This window comes from Dipodomys spectabilis, unplaced genomic scaffold, assembly GCF_019054845.1.
Source record: "Dipodomys spectabilis isolate Male_0828 unplaced genomic scaffold, ASM1905484v1 ptg000576l, whole genome shotgun sequence".
In the NCBI taxonomy this organism is placed as follows: domain Eukaryota; kingdom Metazoa; phylum Chordata; class Mammalia; order Rodentia; family Heteromyidae; genus Dipodomys; species Dipodomys spectabilis.
The window spans coordinates 1392563-1412063 of record NW_024871253.1 but is presented as its reverse complement, the minus strand read 5'-3'; the positions used below and the strand labels follow the sequence as shown (position 1 = coordinate 1412063).

The window sequence follows — 19501 nt, the reverse complement described above, 5'->3', positions numbered from 1 at the left end:
GAGTTAAATGTGTATTGACTGAGCCTTGGGAAGCAAAAAAAGAAACAGCAGCAGCCAGGGACAGTGGGAGATGCATTTTATTGGCCTGGGGGAGACTCTTGCCCATGGGGAATGGGAAGGGTAGGTTGAAGGCACACTTCACTTGTGGTAAAACCGAGGATTCTGGCTGTGTTGGATGAAGGGTAGCCGAGGCCCAGCTTGGCTGGTAGTGGCAAAGCCTGACTGATGAAAGAAGGGCTGTCAGTGGGTAGACTAGCCTTCTACTTCACACATTAAGAAGTGACAACTCGATAGGAGCCACCAGTTCCTATTTCCCTGGTAGTATGGGACTAATTACTATCCTTACCTTTCCTGCTGGTTGCATCTGCACAGGGAGCTGAGGGGAGGCAAGGAGTCCAGGGGCTGGATGCAGAGCCTGGGGATGCATGGGACGCAGGGAAGACTGCAGAAGACAGTGATAACCTGAAGCATACTGGGCCTACCCCTCCCCACTCCCACTCCCAAGGCTTCAGTACTCACTGAATCAGAGAAGCCAGTCTGCTGGTTAGCATGTTCTATCTGCTTTTGCAAGGACAGAGCACCACCAGGCTGGAGGAACCCTATATAGGAAGAAGGGATTATGAAGTGAGTATACAATGAAGATGGACCCATGGAGCCAGGCCTCCTGCCCAGGATGTTATCACCTGTCTGGGTGGGCTGAAAGTGGCCGTGCACTGCATAGGGCTGTGGCTGTGGCTGTGATAGGTACTGCACTGCAGGAAATGCTGAAGGTGCTGAGAAAGGCAAGAGACACAGCCATTAGAACTTCCTTTCACTTCTAACGTTCTTTTCCTCTGGGCTCTAAGGAAAGATCCACTCCATCTTCCCAACACTCACCTCTAAGCTGCTGACTAGGACTATAGGTTGGCTGTGTGGGTCCATAGTGAGGAGGGGGCTGAGCTGTCCCATAGGCACCACCTGGGCTTCCCTGGAATTGTCCATGCTCTGGGGTCCCTGTGAAAGCAGCTGCTGAGCCCACGTAGTGCCGAGTCTAGAAGGAAGGATGAAAACTCAGTGGAAACTTGAAACTGTGTTCTATCTCTTCACTTTCCTCGTATCCAATGCATGCATGCTTGGTATGTTTGAAGTTTGAATGATGGTGGCCACTATGCCAGGGAGAAAAGTAGAGAAAAGCAACTAGGTCTACACATTTACCGTAAGCACTTGAGGTCCAAACATCTGTTTAGCTCTGTCAGCTGCCATGAGGGTGCCTGGGCGATTGTGTCCACCAGGGCTTCCTAGAGAAAGAGAGACTTGATGCTGAAATGGGAGGCTGCAACCTCCAGGAGGGCCTCTTGTGTCAGGTGTTTCTAATTCCTCACCCTGCATGCTGAGGAGGTGAGTTCCTGTGTGAACTGTCAGGCTCTGCTGATAAGCAGCTGATGTCAGAGTGGTCAGGTCACTACAGTGAAAGAAAAGCAGGTCGAAGTCAAGGACATGTGGCCCCTCCTGTTCTTACATTTTTTTTGGGGGGGGGGGGTCTGGTCATGGGGCCTGAACTCTGGGCCTGGGCGCTGTCCCTCAGCTCTTTAGCTCAAGGCTAGTGCTCTATCACTTGAGCCACAGTGCCATTTCCGGCTTTTTTCTTTTTGCTTATGTGGTGCTGAGGAATCGAACCCAGGGCCTCAGGCATGCAAGGCAAGCGCTCTACCACTGAGCCACCTTCCCAGCCCAACACTATTTTGGTGCCAGTCCTGTAACTTGAACTTAAGGCTTTGACACTGTCCCTGAACTTTTTCACTCAAAGCTGGTGCTCTATCACTGGAACCACAGCTCTGGACTCTTGTTGGTTAACTGAAGATAAGAGTCTCATACTTGTATGCCTGAGGTGGCTTTGAACCATAATCTTCAGATCTTAGGCTCCTGAGTAGCTACAATTACAGGCGTGAGCCACCTGGCTAGACATTTTTATTTTTTGTTGGTTGTGGGGCTTGGGCTGTGGGCCTGGGCACTGTCCCTCAGCTCTTCAGCTCAAGAAAAGCCCTCTACCACTTGAGCCACAATGCCACTTCAGATTTTCTGATGGCTATTGAAGATAAGGATCTCAGACTTTCCTAGCAGGGCTGGCTTTGAACTGGGATCCTCAGATCTCAGCCTCCTGAGTAGCTAGGGTTACAGGTGTGAGCCACAAGTGCCCGGTGACACTAATTCTTGATTCCACTCTGCCTTCACATTTACATTTCACTAAGTATCACCTTTGCTCCTTCCGTCTCCGTTTCTCTTCCTCATGCAAAACTTTCTTGAGCTGAAGGAAAAGCTGGTGCTTCTCTTCCTGGAGGGCCAAAAGCTTCTCCTGCAACTTCAGAATCTGGAAAAGGAGGGAAGATGGGATAGAGGTAGGAAGAGCCAAGGAAAAAGCCAGAGGCTTGGAGACATCAGGGCCTGCATACTTGTTCCTTGGTCTCTTCTAGTGACATTCTCTCTTCCATCTCTTTTTTCTTTCTTCTCTCCTGTTCTTCTTTCATCTTCTGTTCCATCATTTTGTCCACCTCTTCCTCTTCTGGAGAATTAGCATGAAGGGGGAAGTGGCAGAGTGGTGAAAATAATATGAATGTTAGACTTGACAAAGTTAAGTTTCCTCACTGATGTGGGCACTAGCTAGGCCATACCTCTATTCCCAACCATGCAGTAGGGAAACAGGCTTTTAAGGTGCTCTCCAAGGTCCTTCCCAGCCCAGACCACAACCAGGCGGCACCATTCCCTCCCTGCCTCCTCCTTCCTTGCCCAGCAGACGCATAGCTGGGCTGGTGCATGGAGGCCAGCACTGGGATAGTGTAGCCGCCATGGTCGGTGTGCTCGACCTCCCACTCTGGCCCTGGCTCACCCTGCCGCTTGCGCTCCCGCTCCATCATGATGTGCCGGTGCAGGGCCCTGGCCATGGCGTTGGAAAGCTTGGGGCGCTCCAGGAGCGCAGGCATGGTGCTGCCGGGAGCGCTCGGGCCGCAGGCGCCCGGCTCTGTCACTGACTGGAGAGCTTGGCTGGGGCCTGCTGGGAAGCAGACACTCAGGAAGAACGCACTCGTCCCAGGCGGAAGCTCTTCGGCGCGGCCCGCTCGCCACTCGGGTCACGTGTTCCGAGCGCCCGCGCTCGTCGGGGCCACCGTTCCCGCCCCGGCGCGCGCTGGCCGCGCGGGGGTCCTTGGCTTGGCGCCCACACCCCTCCGCGCTGCCTGGGCACCAGCTCCACCCTACCCGCCTTCTCGGCTCTCTTCGCGGCCTCAGGGGCGCCTGATTCTCTACGTCACTTCCGGATGCCAGACCGACTCCTTCCGGAGTCACAGCAGGGAACAGACCTCGCCGGTTGGGCAAGGAACCCGGAAGCGCGGGAGGACGGGGGCCGCACCTCCAAGCCCCGGGCTCGGGGTCCCGCTCGGGCGGCGAGGCAGCCGGCCTCGGAGCTCTTTACTTCGAGATCGCGGGCGCTGAGTGGCGCGCGAGACAGAGGCGGAGGCAGATACTCTGAGAGCGTTTATTGGCTCCTTAGAAATCAAGAGTCAGTATCAACTGTACAGAGCCCGCGTCTTCCTTGGGCCCGCCCTTCCGTCCCCACTCCCACCCCATTGCCCGGGGGAAAAAGCAGCTTCGCGTGGGCACAGGGAGAGACCCCTTTGGAATTCACAGTAACCAGAAACAAAAAAACGGAAATAAATTAAGTGATATGGGGAGGGGAGTAATAGGGAGTCATGTTCCCCAAGTCAGTGCATGAAGGGGATCCAGGGCCTGGTGCTGGGCTCCCCATGAACTCATTCTCCAGCAGAGGAAGTGTGCTGGGCCCTGGCCGTGGAAATGTGCCCCACTTCCCATGTGAATCTGAGAGCTTGCCTAGTGCTCCCATGTCTGCCAGGACAGCACCTGTGCATGCCATGAGTCACTGGAATGAGGTGGAGGCAGTCTTCACTCAAGAGTCCAGGGCCTAGGCCCAGCTGTGCTTGTAGTAGTGGCGTTTCACCCCTCATTCCACCCGTACCAGCAGGGCATAGAGGAGTGTGGCCCCCTTCTCCTTTGTGACCCATTCAAGTTCGGCCGGGCTAAAGTGTGGGTCCGGGGGTTCTCGGAGTGCAGCAGAAGGAGGGCCAGGGGTGTAGGAGCCAGGGCGCACACACACCTGGAACGCCACCTGGGCCTGATGCGTCCGCTGGGATTTAGGGTCCCGGAATCTGTCAGATATGAAGTAGAAATAATTCAAACCCAAGCACTACCAAAAAACCCCAAAACAAATGAACTAGGGGACTGAGGTCTCCTAGTTCTCTTGCTCTCCTAGCTAATCCCTCTCACCACAGAATTGGTTGTTCCTAAGAAATACTCCTGGCTTAAGGGATTCAGCTCCAGCTGTACTGTTGGAAACCCTCTTCCTTCTCAAAGTTTGCTTAACTAACTCCACCACCCTCATGCCTTCACTCAAACCTCACCTATGCCCACCCTGACACTCTGTTTAATAAAGTATAACCACCCCAAATGGTATTCTCATCCACTTCACCTGTCTTTGTTTCCATACTGTTGACTTACCACCTTAAAAAATACTAAAGAGGCCAGGCACCAGTGGCTCATACCTGTAATCCTAGCTATCAGGAGGCTGAGATCTGAGGATTGTGGTTCAAAGCCAGCTTGGGCAGAAAAAGTACATGAGACTTTTTTTTTTTTTTTGTCGGTCGTGGGGCTTGAACTCTGGGCCTGGGCGCTGTCCCTCAGCTCTTCAGCTCAAGGCGAGTGCTTTACCACTTGAGCTACAGTGCCACTTCCGGTTTTCTGGTGGTTTATTGGAGATAGGAGTCTCACAGTCTCTCCTGCCCCGGATGGCTTTGAACTGCGATCCTCAGATCTCAGCCTCCTGAGTAGCTAGGATTACAGGCGTGAGCCAACAGCGCCCGGCTACATGAGACTCTTATCTCCAATAAACCACTCAGAAAATGAAGTGGCGCTGTGGCTCAAGTGGTAATGCTTGCCTTGAGCTAAAGAGCGGAGGGACAGTGCCCAGGCCCAGAGTTCAAGCCCCACGACTGACCCCCAAAAAAGACTTCATTATATGCTATATACATTCTGGAGAAGCCAGGTGCTAGTGGCTCATGGCTGACACCTGTAATCCTACCTACTCAGGAGGCTGAGATCTAAGGATTGAGGTTTGAAGCCAGTTGAGGCAGAAAAGTCTGTGAGACTATTTCCAGTTAATGAACAAAAAGCCAGAAGTGGAGCTGTGGTTGAGCTCCAGCCTTGAGTGAAAAAGCTGAACAAAAGCTTAGCTCTTAGGGCCTAAGTCCAGTTCTCAGTACAGACACATGCACAAAAAGACCAAAAACAAACAAAAAAAAAAACTAAAGAGAATACATAAATTTCACAAGAGCAACGCTCTTGTTTTCTTTTACTAAGCATGTGGTGACTTCAATGAATAAATGAAGAGAGGGCTTAGCTGGAAAAGCAGCAACTAGTAAACTAGGGTGGGAAGAGATGGGGTGGCAAATCGTAAGGACCCAAGGGGCCATGAGTTCCCCCAGCCATTGTACTCACTGCACTTTGGAGGCCAGGGGCTCGGCCCCAGCATATTGAAGGGAGGGAGAGAGCAGCACTGGAGGGGGTTGCTCCTCCCGGGGAGGTGCACAGTTCTCACCAGGCTCCTCAAACCCCACTCCCGGCTCTCCCTTCAAGGGCCGGCAGCTCAGGATGGAGGCACTTCCTGTGAGGACAACTGGGGTCAGCACAGTTCTCCTAGGACTCCCAGCCCAGCCTGTCCCACCTCTGCCTGCTCCACAGTACCTGCTCCCAGTTCCCCTCGGTCCAGCACCCTCCGTACAGCTGCCACATTGCTCCCATGATATGCCATGTGCCACTTTTTGGTTAGTGTCCCAGCTTCCAGGCGGGGATTCACTCTATGATAGGACAGACAGGACAAAGGTCAGTGGGTCCCCAAGGTCATCCTCAACACATAAAGTTCTTTTTTTGCCAGCTCTGGGGCTTGAACTCAGGGCCTGGGCACTGTCCCTGAGCTGCTTTTGCTCAAAGCTAGCCACAGCGCCACTTCTGGCTTTTTGTTTATGTGGTACTGAGGAATCAAACTCAGGGCTTCACGCGTGCTTGGCAAATACTCTACCACTAAGCCACTTTCTCAGCCCCATTCTATCATTTTTTTGTGTGTACCTCCTCTTGGGACTCTTCTGCAAGATGGCAAAAAAGCAGCAGGGAAAATGCATGAGTCTGGTCCAAATGTACCTGAGGTTGAACCTGCACCAGCCAAAGGGCAGGGCATATTCTCGTGGGGGCTCCCCTCTGCGCCTGTGGGCCTCATCTCCTCGAAGCTTCCGGCAAGATTCACAGTAGCACAGGCTACGCTTCGGTGGAGGCATGAAATAATCCTCTGTGGGAAAGTGACAAGCTTAGTTTCAACCACACTGCTGCCCTCCAAGCCAGCCTCCAGGACTGACTATGGCCATAGTCTAGCCATGGGAATGTGGTGGTTTCTAGGAGACCAGAACTCACCAGGAAGCAGCAGCAGTTCTTGGAAGCGGGAGCAAAGGGCGTGGTACTCGCAGCTCTTTAGAGGGCTAGCAGTGGGTGGTGGACCCCAGCACACACTCTCCTTGATACCTGAGGGAACAGAGGTCTCAGTAGGCAGGGCTAGAAGGACCAGAGTTGGGGAGGGGGAAGGGAGGAAGGGTAGGATCATGGTCCCTTTAGGCGGGTGTATGTACCATCCACCATGTCAGCTTTCTCCATGTCCCCTTGGGTTCCAGCACTTTTCCCATTGGCAGCCCCTGGCTCAGGACTCACAATTGTCACCTGCAGGGCACAGAGGTGGTCAGCCAGAGCTTGTTCAACACCCCAGGGCCTGCTGATTTCCTCTGTGGACTATATACACACTTCCTAGTTTCCCCATTCCAGTGCTACTAACCTGCTCACACTGCCCATAGAGGTCCACAAGTGCATGGCAGGGCTGGGGCACGTCAGGTACAGCTACCCCCTGGTCCACCCCATTGACATGGAGATGCAGGCCCCCAGAGCTGTCTAGCCGCAGTCCCAGGATGGTGCCTTCAGGACACGTATCCAGATTTGGCCCAAACTTCTCGCAGATCTGGGAAGAGAGAACCACTGTCTTCCAGACATCAGATTCACTCCTCCAGCAGCCATCCAGCTCCTCACTGCTTCTGGGTGTGATCAATCTTTGGGCTTTCCTCCACCCTTACCCACCTGCAATTTAATTACGTAGAGTCCCCTCTCTTAGCCCCAAATATAACATTCTCAACAGCAGGGGCACAAGAGTAAGGAACAGGCCTAAACGTGATCATGTAAACAACACGTGCTCAGCCACACACACAGCTGCCCCCTTCAGACCTGAGGTACTACCCCCCCAGGGCTGTGGGTTTCCTTTGCTATTGGAGGCATGGCTCACTCCACTCTTTGGCTCCCTCCTCACCTTGAGACCATTGTGGAAAACACCTCGGCCGCGCAACAGCCAGGCTGCCCGTTTGAGGGCACAGGCAGAGGCAGGGAAATTGAGCCTCTCTGGTGGGCAGGTGATGACTCCCAGTACAAGGGAAGATGTCCACTGTCGGTTCAAGAAGTCTATCCGCACCTGAAAGAAAAGAAACTAATCTACAACCATGGCCTCCTGGGTAGAGGCCACTCACCTAGCCTTTCAGCCCAAGGCAGGGAGGGCCTGGATGATACTTAGTAGACCTAGACCAGAAAGCACAAACTCAAGGGTTTCTTTCGTGTGTGTGTGTATGTGTACACGTACTGGGGCTTGAACTCAGAGTCTCAGCACTCTCTCCATCATTTGTACTCATGGCTAATGAGCCGTGGCTCTGAGTTCCAGCTTTTTGCTAGTTAATTGGAGATAAGAGTATCTGGGGCTTTTCTGCTCAGGCTGGCTCCCAATCCCAATCCTCAGATCTCAATCTCCTAAGAAGCTATTACTACAGGCATGAATCAATGGTACCTGGCCCTCATTTTTCCCCTCCTTTGCTAGAAATTGAACTCAAGACTTGGGACATGCTAATACTCTACCACTGAGCCATATTCCCCACGTAATCCTTTTTTTTTTTTTTTTTTCTTTTTTTTTTCGTGGGGCCTGAACTCTGGGCCTGGGCGCTGTCCCTCAGCTCTTCAGCTCAAGGCTAGTGCTCTACCACTTGAGCCACAGCGCCACTTCCGGCTTTTTTCTTTTTGCTTATGTGGTGCTGAGGAATCGAACCCAGGGCCTCAGGCACGCAAGGCAAGCGCTCTACCACTGAGCCACCTTCCCAGCCCCTCCCCACGTAATCCTTCTGTAAGCCTTCATCTTACTATCACCTGTGTTACTATCTATAACCTTGTTCCTAGAGGCTTCTGTCACTGGGCTAAGTTTACATATTTTTCAGTTTGCAGGAGAAAGTTCCCCTATGGGGAGTTTGCTCCTGGGTCACACTAGAGCAAGAAGAGCTGGGAAGAAGGAGGCATAGTACATACCTGCACCAGGAGCTGGGGCACCAGGGGCTGGCTGATGACAACAATGCCCTGATTGTAGCTGGCCACCCGCGTGGCTGTGCAGTTCCCATTGGACAAAAGGATATTCTTCCCATGGTTCTCCAGGAACTCAAGGGCTGTGGGTATAATACCCACTTGGTTCTGGTCCTGGCAAGGAAGAGACTGAACTGCCCCAGGGACCAATGGCAGGCCTGACCCACCCTCCCCACTAGAATGTACACAGAGCTCAAGTATGAGCTTCTGCTGAGCCACTGGAGAACCTAGGAAACTCTGGCTCACCAGTGGCCCACCAACTGCTTATCCCCAGGCCCAGTAGGCCCTGCCACAGTCTCTTACTCCTAAGCCACGTTCCTCGCCCTCATCATCATCCTCGCCTTCACTGCCGGTGTCCGAGCTGGGGGAGGGAGGCTGAGTACTTTCTGGCTCTTCTATTCTCGAGGAACTGACAATGGACACACTACGTACTGGCCCATAGAGATCCAACACAGCCCATACATTCTGGGGACAGACATAAGACCCAGGAAGTCAGAGATCAACACAAGACTCCCACCCATTCTTAGAACCCAAGGAAGCTGAGGTCTACCTTGGCAATGCCAGAAGCTGCAGGTCCCATATCCTCTCCATCTACCAGGATGTGCATCGTGTCATCTGTTCCCCGACGAATACCCACCCGGCTTCCCACCTAGGAAGAACAAGGATAGATGCTTAGTCTTCTCGGACTCTCTCATTCCCAACCTCCTACCCTGCTGTCTTGGCATCAGCTGCTTCACCCCCAGCCTCTCTAGATTCCGGCCATAGTTCATCCTCTGGAGCTGTCCATCACGCCTCACTTCACAGCTGGATACCATCCAGGTGGTCTTAGTCCGGAGCTCTGGCAGGGAAGGAGGCAGCCCTGGGCCACCACCTGCTCCAGGTCCCATTTCTCCTGGTGCTAGTGTGGTCAGCCCCAGCCGGAGGGAACCTGCCCACTTTTCATCCAGCTCTTCCACTTTCACCTGCGGGACAGAAAACATTAGCTGACCTTCTTTGAAAGGCCATCAGGCTCCCCCTCCCCTGGTCGCAACCCTGCAGCCCACCTCAAACACTTCATCAGCTTTGAGCTCCTTGGTGCTAAAAACAAGACCATGTGCATAGCCAGCCACACGCACAGCTCTTGTGCCATCCTCCTCCAGAGTGACATTCTTGCCACACGTACTGTGGAATCGGTGAGCCACACCAGCCACTGTGGACAGACAGATAGCCAGGGAAAGAAGGGGGATTAGGGCAGCTAGCTTCAGATAAGATGTGAAGCAAAACTTTTAGATGAAACTGGATGTAGACACTAAGATCTCAGGTGCTATTATGCATCAAAACCTGCTGACAAGCACTAGGCAAAATGGCCTAGCCCCAAATAGCCTATAAATGCAGCAACTTGGGAGATAGAAATCAGGAGAGTTTCAGTTCCAAGCCAACCTGGGGAAAAAGTTAGCAAGATCCCCTATCAACCAAAAAAGGCAGGCATGGTGGCACACAGCTGTGATCTCAGCTACATGGAAGACAGAGGTAGGAGAATCACTATCCCAGGCTAGCCCGTTTCTGGCAAAAAAAAGCATGAGACCCTATCTAAAGCAAAAAAGGGCTAGGCATGTAGCTCAAGTGATAGACTGCCAGCCTAGTAAGCTGAAGGGGCCCTGCATTCAAATCCTATTATCACCAAAAGAAAACACCATTCATCATAACAGGATATCTGCACATAGCATTCTGGCTTCTGGGTGATAAGGAAGCAACCAGGCTCTGTGCCCCAGGTCAGTCCCCTATTTCTGGACTGCCTGCCATCAAGCTCTATTCCCTCCCTCCCATAGCCTGTAGCATGTTCTCTTATGCCCACATAGGTACCAGGGGAGTGCAGGGGGAATGACTTCTCAGTGGCAGTGTTGCTGGTTGCCAAGCTGTTATCCATGGGGCCAGTAGCATTGGTGATGGAGACTTGAACACACTGGCCATAGAGATCCACCACTGCATACACCTCTGTGTAGAGAAGAAAGGCATCAGAAGCCTGAGGGTCCAGGCAGCTTGAACTAAGGGGGCAGGCTGGAAGCCACAGAGTAGTCACCTTTACCCGGAGGCAAGCCTGAGCAGGCAGCGCCTTGGTCCTGGCCATTGATGAAGTAGTGCAAATCCCCCTTGGCAGTTCGCATCATGCCAATGCGGGCACCTGTGCCCAGTGCATCCAGGTCGCACCCATAGTTATTGCGCATGGTGTTACCATCTTGCATGATGGCTGTGCCACTGTGGGGAGAGCAGAAAGGGTGAGTGAGCTTCACATACTCATTCCCTCACTGCTCTCTTCAGTATGTCTGTCAGAACCGTGCGTGTATATATTTCTTGATCTTAGTCTGAAGTCTAATCATGTCCCTTTTGCCCCTGGGATTCCCCTAGTTGGAAAAGCAAGAATCCCTAGCTTTCCAGAACTGAACAGAAGAGGCAGCCATATCCCCTAGATTTATTTCAGGCCTAAACCCTGCTTTCCTGATCCCAGTTCAACCCAGTCCTACACCAAGCTGACCCCTGAAGCAAGCAGCCTAACCTCAGCATCCACGTATCATAGTCAATGTCTGTCATGGTGTTGGGGAATTCCAGGTCTTCGGGCCGAATTGCAGTTACTCCTGGGAGAAGGGAGTGGAAGTCAGAGCTGACCCTGGAGGCCATAGGCATCCAGTATCCCTGAGTCTCCACTCACCAGCCTCAATGGAGCCAGACCAGCGGTCCACCATCTTTTGAATGACAATTTCAAACAGCTCTCCATCCCTCAGGGCCCTGTCAGGGAGATTAGGGATCACTGAGGCCGTGATTATGTGGGCAACAGGACAGCAGACACATCAAAGTCCAGAGACTGACCGGTTGGAAATGACAATGGCATCATTGAACTCGCTACGGCAGTTGTGGCGGAGTGCAGTGCGGCCCCCGTTAGTGATGACTGCATTACTGCCATGCAACTGGTGGAAGCGCAGGTCAGAGGCCCCTGCCCCTGAGGACGGGGAGCTTGGAGACACCTGATTATTCCCCTCGGAGAGTGGCTCGGGGACTGGAGGCACCTCTGTAAAAGTGGACATCACCCACTAAGTTTTCAGGTGCCTGAAAGGCTTCCCAAAGCCACCCTAACCCATGCCCCAGCCCTGCCCGGCCCTCACCCAAGTCGTCCACAATGGTGGCCTGGGCCGCTTGGCCATAGAGATCAACGACAGCATAGACACCCGGGGGTACATTCCAGGCAGCAGGACCCTGTGTCATTCCATTGACAAAGAAGTGGAGAGTCCCGTCCTCCCGCCGCACCACGCCTACCGTGTCCCCTGCCTTGGAAGAAGTGGGGCTGGAGTGAGGAGTCAGGCAGAGTTCCTACCTGGGATGGTTCTGTATCCACCCCGCCTCTCTGGCTGCCCCACTACTTTGCCCAGGCAGTGTGCCTACTCTCCCACCTTGAGGCGATCCAAGTTGTGCCCATATTCATCCAGGATGGTTGTCCCATTGTGCATCACCCCATTCCCAGTCATCATCCAGGTCCCTATGTGGGCAGGAGTGGCAGAGGAGATAAGGGAGAAAGCAGTTAACACCACATCCTACTCCTGTCTTTCCTTGGAGGTTTGGCTTTCTTCTTAGTGGGATGAAATAATTTCAGTTCCCCAGACAGCCCATTGGATGAGTTGTCACAAGTATAATAAGAAAGGGGCTAGAAACTGGAAGGTGGCTGGTCTAGTAATCCTAGCTACTCAGGAGGCTGAAATCTGATCATCACAGTTCAAAGCTAGCCCCAAGCAAGAAAGTCTATGACACTCTTCTCTCCAATTAATCACCAAAAAGCCAAAGTGGAGCTATGGCTCAAGTGGTCAAGTGTTAACTATACTAACATTGAGTAAAAAAAGCAAAGGAAAAATGGCCAGGCCCTGAGTTCAAGCTTCAATACCAGCACAAAAAGAGCAAGCTGGGTACCAAGGACTTATACCTGTAATCCTAGCTACTCAGGAGACAGTTCAAAGTCAGTCCTGGCAGGGAAGTCCAAGACTTTTTTTTTTTTTTTTTGCCAGTCCTGAGGCTTGAAATCAGGGCCTGAACACTGTCTCTGAGCTTCTTTTAAGTCACAGCACCACTTCCAGCTTTTTCTGCTTGTGGTACTGAGGAATGGAACCCAAGACTTCATGCATGCTAGGCAAGCACTCTACCACTAAGCCACACTCTCAGCCCCAGTCCAAGACTCTTAATTCCAAACAACTACCAAAAAAGCTGGAAGAGGGCTGTGAGTCAAGTGTTAGAACTAGTCTTGAGCACAAAGGCTCAAGCTCCCTTAGTTAAAGCCCCAGAACTGACAGAGAGGGATGGAGGTAGGGAGTGAGGGGAAGGGGAGAGAGAGGGAGGGGAGGAGGAGAGAGAGAATAGAACAAGGGCCAGCAGAGAGAGAAAAACAAATGAGAACAAAGGCCTGGAATGTAGGGATCACTTTCTCTCTAGGTCCCAATCCCAGTCTTGTCCTTCTTAGAAGCTCACCAGAGCGCAGGTTGGTCATAGTAGAGGGCAACTGGAGGTAGGCAGGGTTGTGGGTGGTGACACCAATTTCAATGGAGCCAGCCCATTTGTCCACCATCTTGTCAATGCGCACCTGAAACACCTCTCCATCCCGAAGGGCTCTGCTGCTCAGTACCACGCCATGATTGAAGTCATCAGTGGCACTGAGAACAAAGCAAGCACAAATTCAGATACCAGCACACACTGAGTCTATCAAGGCTTAGCCCAGAAGCACCTGCCGGTAGACACAGCCCTAAGCCACCAACCAGACCTCATGCTCCAAAAGCTCCCCATCTTTCTGTCCAGGACTCCCCAAACCAGACTCCCAATGCCTTCTATGTTTCCACCCTGCCCCAATGCCAGTAGAGCCCCTTCTGTAGGTTTCTCCCCACCCCATGGGCCATACTGGGGCCTCAGGGCAGTGCGTCCCTCGTGGGTAATGGCTGCCTTCTGCCCACAGTTGGGGTGGAAGAGCAGGCGCTCAGGTTCTGCCTGGGCAGCAGGAGCAGCACGACGGAGAGCACCCTCAGGGGATAGTGCACGCAGGATGGCATTGTTCCGACGAAGACGGTCGCTGTGGTTGTTATTGTGAACGATAGTGACCTTCACAGCCATCCCATATAAGTCTACGACACCATAGACTACTGGGGGTGTCAATGGGGTAGCCACACCTGTGAAGGAGAGGAGAGTCTCAGGAAGGCAAGAACCAAAGAGGAAGTGAGCTAGGGACCAGACTCAATGACAGCCCAGACAAATGGCCCTTCCTCAGTGTCTTCTTACCCTGGTCAATGCCATTAATGAAAAAGTGCAGAGCAGAGTTGGACTTTCTGGTCAGGCCAATATGATCACCTTCCTGTTCAAAACAGAAAAATAGCTCAGTCTGGAATTTAGTCAGTCAAGTTCCACAGTAGTCCTGGGCCTTTCCACTATCGTGGGACCTGAACTCTGGGCCTGGGTGCTGTCCCTCAGCTCTTCAGCTCAAGGCTAGTGCTCTACCACTTGAGCCACAGGGCCACTTCCGGCTTTTTTCTTTCTGCTTATGTGGTGCTGAGGAATCAAATCCGGGCCTCATGCACGAAGGCAAGCGCTCTATCACTGAGCCACCTACCCAGCCGCCTAGGCTTATTTTTTTAAGCTGGACGCTGGTGGCTAACACTTGTAATCCTAGCTACTCAGGAGGCTGAGATCTGAGGATCTTGGTTTTAAAAACAGCCCAGGCAGGAAAGTTTGTAAGACTCATCTCCAATTAACCACCAGAAAACCAGATGTGGAGTTATATGGATTGGGAAGGTGGCTTAGTGGTAGAGTGCTTGCCTAGTATGCATGACGCCCTAGGTTTGATTCTTAGTACCACATAAACAGAAAAAAACAGAACTGGCATTGTGGTTCAAGTGGCAGAGTGCTAGCCTTGAGCAAAAGCTTAGGGACAGTGCCCAGGCCCTGAGTTCAAGCCCACCACTGACCAAAAAAAAAAAAAAAGTGGTGCTGTGGATCAAAGTTGTAGAATACTAGCTTTGAGCAAAAGAGCTCAGGGAGAGCGACTAGGCCGAGTTCAAGCCCCATGACTACCACTACCATCACCAACAAAAAAGGCACTTTTTTTGTAGCATTAATTAGGTATTGAATCCAGGACCTTGCACAGGATAGGCAAGTGCTCTACCACTTAAACTATGTCCCCCCAGCCCTTTTGTTTCTAAGTTATTTAAAAGTGGTACTAGGGCCGGGCCCTGGTGGCTCACGCCTGTAATCCTAGCTACTCAGGAGGCTGAGATCTGAGGATCACGGTTCAAAGCCAGCCCGGGCAGGAGAGACCGTGAGACTCCTATCTCCAATAAACCACCAGAAAACCGGAAGTGGCGCTGTAGCTCAAGTGGTAGAGCGCTCGCCTTGAGCTGAAGAGCTGAGGGACAGCGCCCAGGCCCAGAGTTCAAGCCCCACGACCGACCAAAAAATAAATAAATAAAAAAAAATAATAAAAGTGGTACTAGGGTTTGAACTCAGGGCTTTATGCTTGCTGACAGTCTACCACTGAACCATGCTTCTGGTTGTTTTTCTACTGGTTATATTTGAGACAGGGTCTTGTCTCCTATCTGAGAGTGTATATGACCTTTGACCTGACTACTTTAGACTTCCCATCATTACTGGTGCACATCACTGTATCCAGCTTCCCTCTGTGGACAAGAAAAGTCTCCTCCACTGTTCTGATCACTGCAATCCTTCCAAACTCAAATCTCAGCCTCCCACATAGCTTGGGATGGCAGGCACATGCCAATACACACAACTATGGGTTAAGAAAGGGATCTCAAAAGCCAGGTGCTGATGGCTCACACCTATAATCCTAACTACTCGGGAGCCTAAGATCTGAGGATTGTGGTTCAAAGCCAGACTAGGCAGAAAAATCCATGAGACTTTTATCTCCAATTAACTACCAGAAAACTGGAAGTGGTACTGTGGCTCAAAGTAGTACACTGCAAGCCTTCCGCAAAAAACAGCGTTCAGGGACAGTGCCCAGAGCCCCAGTTCAAGCCCCACGACTGACCAAAAAAAGAAAAGAGCTGCTGAATTTTTCTGCCTTTCTGGCATCATTTTTAATCCTTCTATTCCTAGTCTCCCAAGTAGCTAGTATTAAAAGTATGAGCCACCAGTAACCAACAGGGTTTTTTTTGTTTGTTTTTTGTTGTTTTATATCAATCCGGGGGTTTGAACTCAGGGCTTGAGCACTGTCCTTGAGCTTCTTCTTTTGTTGGTCGTGGGTCTTGAACTCTGGGCCTGGGCGCTGTCCCTTAGCTCTCAGCTCAAGGCTAGCGCTCTACCACTTGAGTCACAGCACCACTTCCAGTTTTCTGGTGGTTAATTGGAGATAAGAGTCTCAAGGGCTTTCCTGCCCGGGCTGGCTTTGAACTGCAATCCTCAGATCTCTGCCTGGGTAACTAGGATTACAGACGTGAGCTACCGGGCCCAGCTCCAACAGTTGCTAGCACTCTACCACTTGAGCCACAGTGCCACTTCCGGCTTTTTCCTTTTTGCATATGTGGTGCTGAGGAATCGAACCCAGAGCCTCATGCATGCAAGGCAAGAGCTCCACCACTGAGCCACCTTCCCAGCCCAACCAACAGTTTTTAAAGATGGACTCACAGATAACTTTGCTTAGGCTGCCCTCTAACTCAAAATCTTTCTGCTTCTATCTGCTTCAGATAGCTGTGACTACAGGCATATGCCATCATGCCTAACATATAGGATTTAGTCTGTTGAGCTACTCTGACTTCTCAAAAGTAACACTAAGGGACTTCATCTAGATAACAGAGAAGAACACTGGATGATGCCCACACAGAACAGAGATACCCAGGGCTCCCTGGAATGGCTGTGCCCCACCCTTACCTGTAGCTCATCCAGACTGAATTCACAGTACTCCCGGCGAGTGCCTTTGCCATTGGTCAGAATCCCACAGCCACTCATCATGATGGTGCCTGGGTAAAGATAAGATACTTGGTTAAGCTACAGGCTGCCTTCTCAGCAACCCCAAGCCTGTATCCCTACCCTTGCCCTGGGCTTATACCTGATTGGAGGTTGGTCATGGTGGCTGGATATTCCAAGCTGTTGGGGTTATGAGTGGTGACACCAATTTCAATGGAGCCTGACCATTTATCCACAAGCTTGTCGATACGGATCTGGGGTTGAATGACAGCAGATGGAAAGGGCAAGGAATGTAGAGGAGGGATTCTCAGCCCATGGTTCTCCCCCAGTTCCTACCCTCTAGGCAGCAATGATTAAGCCCCACTTTTAACTGCCAGAGCAGGAAGCCCTGTCAGATTTCAGGATCTTGCACACCTCAAACATTTCATTGTCCCGAAGTGGGCGGTTGGTCATGACAACCCCATTGTTGAATTCATCCAGGGGCCTCCGGCGCTCAGCGGTCTTATTATTGTTACTGAGTTTGATGAGGGTGCCACACTTCTCATGAAAGAGTAGGGCATCGTTGGAGGTGAGGATGGGTGAGGTAGCAGCACCGCTAGATCCCAGTCCATCCCTTGCTGGAGGAGAGCTCAGGCTCACATTCAGGAGCCCCCCATTGTAGGCAGATAGGATGGCATTGCTCACCACTTCAGAGAGCTCCATGCTGGCAAAGTCTACAGCAGCAGGATGAAGAAAGAAATCTGAGGTAAATCCCTATACCCTCTGGCTTGGAGCACTCTTGCCCTAACCCTCTCTTAAGGTCCCTCCCTTATCCACCTCATGGCCCATTCCCCTTCCCTGGGCTTCCCCGAAGCCCTCACCATTATGCGACTCAAGGTTGTTAGGAAACGACTCCGGCCGGGCCTGCGCTGGGGACACCATGAAGGCTGGGGACCAGGTGGGATGGGAATAAGGGTTCAGAGCCCACAGCCAGGAGACCCTCTCTAGACCCTGCTCTCTCCAACAAAACTGTGGAGTCTCAATGGCCCTGCCCACACCCAGGCTAGCTTGTCACTGCATTTGCCCTCTGCCCCACTCATCCAACACCACCCTAGCTGCTTTCTTACCTTCATCTCCAGAGGTCCCCTGTTGAGCCAAGGCAGAATCCTCAGGGGGGGCTGAGGGCTCTAGGGGAGGTGTAGGGATAGGAGTAGGGGGGCTGAAGCCTGGCTCAGGGGGAAGCACGGTGATCTGGGTGCACTTGCCATAAAGGTCCACAACAGCCCAGACACGGGCAGGGAGGCCTGTGGCAGCCACACCACAATCCCGCCCATTCACCCAGAGCCGGAGCTCCCCTGCAACTGTGCGCTCCACACCCACACGGTCCCCTTCGCCAAGCTGATCCAGGTCCTGGCCATACTCTTCCAGCACGGAACGCCCATCCTTCAGCACCGAGCAGCCCGACACTACCCATGAGCCCCCCTTCAGTCCTGTGGCACTGCTTGGGAAGTCCAGCACACTGGGATCCAGAGCTGTCACCCCAATCTCAATGGAGCCACTCCAGGAGTTAACCTAAGACAAGAATTGTAGACTGATTCAGGATAGGCAATCAGTGAGTCGCCCACTACTAGGAAACCACATCCACCAGGCACCCTGGCACACCTCTTAGGCACTAACCCAAAACACAGGCCCACAGGTAATTTCCTCAACAAGGATTGAGGAAATAATAGTTTTTGAACTGCTCTCTCCTAGCAACTCTGACTCTTACTCAGGTACTCAAAGTTCACACTACTTTCCCCTTCCACCAATCAGATTAAATTCAACCCTCTCGCCTCCTCTTATTTTGCCTGTTTCTATGGCTCTTCAAATACCCAAATCCAAATGCCCATACCTCTTGCTTTTGTACATCCCTTTCTTTAATTCTCACCCAGATCCACTCTTCTCCTGAATTCTTTCTCTGGGGTCAAGTATCACACCTCCCTCTCTCCCCGATTATGTCTCCTCACCCATTTTCCTGGCCCTATCTGAGAGTCTGCCCTTCAGTGGTTTTGTTCTTCCCTCGGTTATGTCTCTGCTCCATCCCTCCAAAACTGCCAGAAGGTCTGATCCCCCGTCATTCGAGTGTGTGGGCCTCCGTGTCCCTTCCAGCTTCTGGGTCTTGAGAAAATTCAACCTTTCCTTGTCTCCTTTCCTTAAGACTGAATGTGTCTGCTTCGTGTGGTCTTCCTCCTCCTCGTCTCCCGGTGCCCTATGATCTGTTGGTTCCCTCTCGATGCCCGACGCTGTGGGTGTTCTGGCGGTCCTCCCTCATCTCCCTCTGGTCCCCTCCCACCACCCTTCACATCTCGGTTTCGCGGTCGCAGCTCTGCACCTTGCGGTCGATGCGGACGGTGAAGACGCGTCCGTCGCGCAAAGGTTCGCGGCTCAACACCAGCCCGTGGTTAAACTCTTGGCCCGGCTGCTGTCGCCGCGCCGTCCGCCCACAGGCCGACAAGCTCACCAGGCGCCCGGTACGCGGGTGCAGCTCGCCGCCGCTGCCGAGACTCCCGCTGGACCCCGGCCCCGGCCCGCCGCCGCCCCCACCCCCTCCCGGCCCAGGCCCGGGGCCTCCCCCAGACCCCCCACTCCCACCCGACCCCGCCGCCATCGCCGCCGACACGGGGGCCGCGCGACAGCCGCGCTTGGCGGCACCGTGGCAACCGTGGCGGCCACCCTGAGGGAATACGACGGGGGGGGGGGGGGGGGGAGGCGGGTTGGGGCCAGATGTGCTTTACGGCACTGCCGGGCAATGTGCTGGGGAGCCGATACCGCGGTAGGAACAGAAGGACGACGGGGTCGCGGAGGCTTGCTTTACGGCACGGCCATGAGGAACTTTTGCGACACTGGGTGGAAGACACGCCTGCCGTTTGCGACGGGAGGCTGCGAGCCCCCGGACGCGCTTTGCGACGGCGGCGAGGACCCCGCCTTCACGTTGAAGTGTTCGCTTGACGGCAGGGAGGGGGTGTCTTCGCTTGCTTTCAAGCAGTAAAATCGGGGTCGGGGACCCGGTGAAGTCCCCATCCTCCACGCCGGAAGTGTC

At 52.8% G+C, this 19501-nt stretch overlaps 2 protein-coding genes across 5 annotated transcripts; both read right to left on the bottom strand.

Moving 5' to 3' along the window:
* Positions 1 to 59: 59 nt before the first annotated feature.
* Gps2 (G protein pathway suppressor 2) lies at positions 60 to 3250 on the bottom strand. Of its 2 annotated transcripts, XM_042670737.1 has the most exons (11): positions 3232 to 3250; positions 2864 to 3028; positions 2430 to 2539; positions 2235 to 2347; positions 1362 to 1441; positions 1195 to 1277; positions 877 to 1030; positions 684 to 773; positions 520 to 599; positions 347 to 442; positions 60 to 218 (listed from the first exon to the last, which is right to left on the bottom strand). In XM_042670737.1, exons 2-11 carry the CDS (start codon positions 2955 to 2957, stop codon positions 78 to 80), a joined length of 1041 nt encoding a protein of 346 aa, XP_042526671.1. In that variant the 5' UTR covers positions 2958 to 3028; positions 3232 to 3250; the 3' UTR covers positions 60 to 77. The 2 variants fall into 2 exon arrangements, with proteins under 2 accessions (XP_042526671.1, XP_042526672.1); XM_042670738.1 differs by lacking the exon at positions 3232 to 3250 and having other exon boundaries at positions 60 to 222; positions 2864 to 3220.
* Positions 3251 to 3494: 244 nt separating this feature from the next.
* Positions 3495 to 19069, bottom strand: Neurl4 (neuralized E3 ubiquitin protein ligase 4). 3 transcript variants are annotated; one of them, XM_042670734.1, is made up of 29 exons: positions 18794 to 19069; positions 17550 to 17994; positions 17304 to 17369; positions 16858 to 17156; positions 16586 to 16697; positions 16408 to 16496; positions 13810 to 13882; positions 13436 to 13700; positions 13012 to 13193; positions 11949 to 12034; positions 11664 to 11826; positions 11371 to 11569; positions 11213 to 11289; positions 11060 to 11138; positions 10586 to 10761; positions 10369 to 10500; positions 9570 to 9715; positions 9264 to 9488; positions 9077 to 9175; positions 8830 to 8991; positions 8476 to 8640; positions 7442 to 7600; positions 6920 to 7099; positions 6720 to 6807; positions 6508 to 6615; positions 6241 to 6385; positions 5788 to 5900; positions 5542 to 5707; positions 3495 to 4196 (listed from the first exon to the last, which is right to left on the bottom strand). In XM_042670734.1, exons 1-29 carry the CDS (start codon positions 19067 to 19069, stop codon positions 3992 to 3994), a joined length of 4680 nt encoding a protein of 1559 aa, XP_042526668.1. In that variant the 3' UTR covers positions 3495 to 3991. The 3 variants fall into 3 exon arrangements, with proteins under 3 accessions (XP_042526668.1, XP_042526669.1, XP_042526670.1); XM_042670735.1 differs by having other exon boundaries at positions 10592 to 10761; XM_042670736.1 differs by lacking the exon at positions 17304 to 17369 and having other exon boundaries at positions 10592 to 10761.
* Positions 19070 to 19501: the final 432 nt, after the last annotated feature.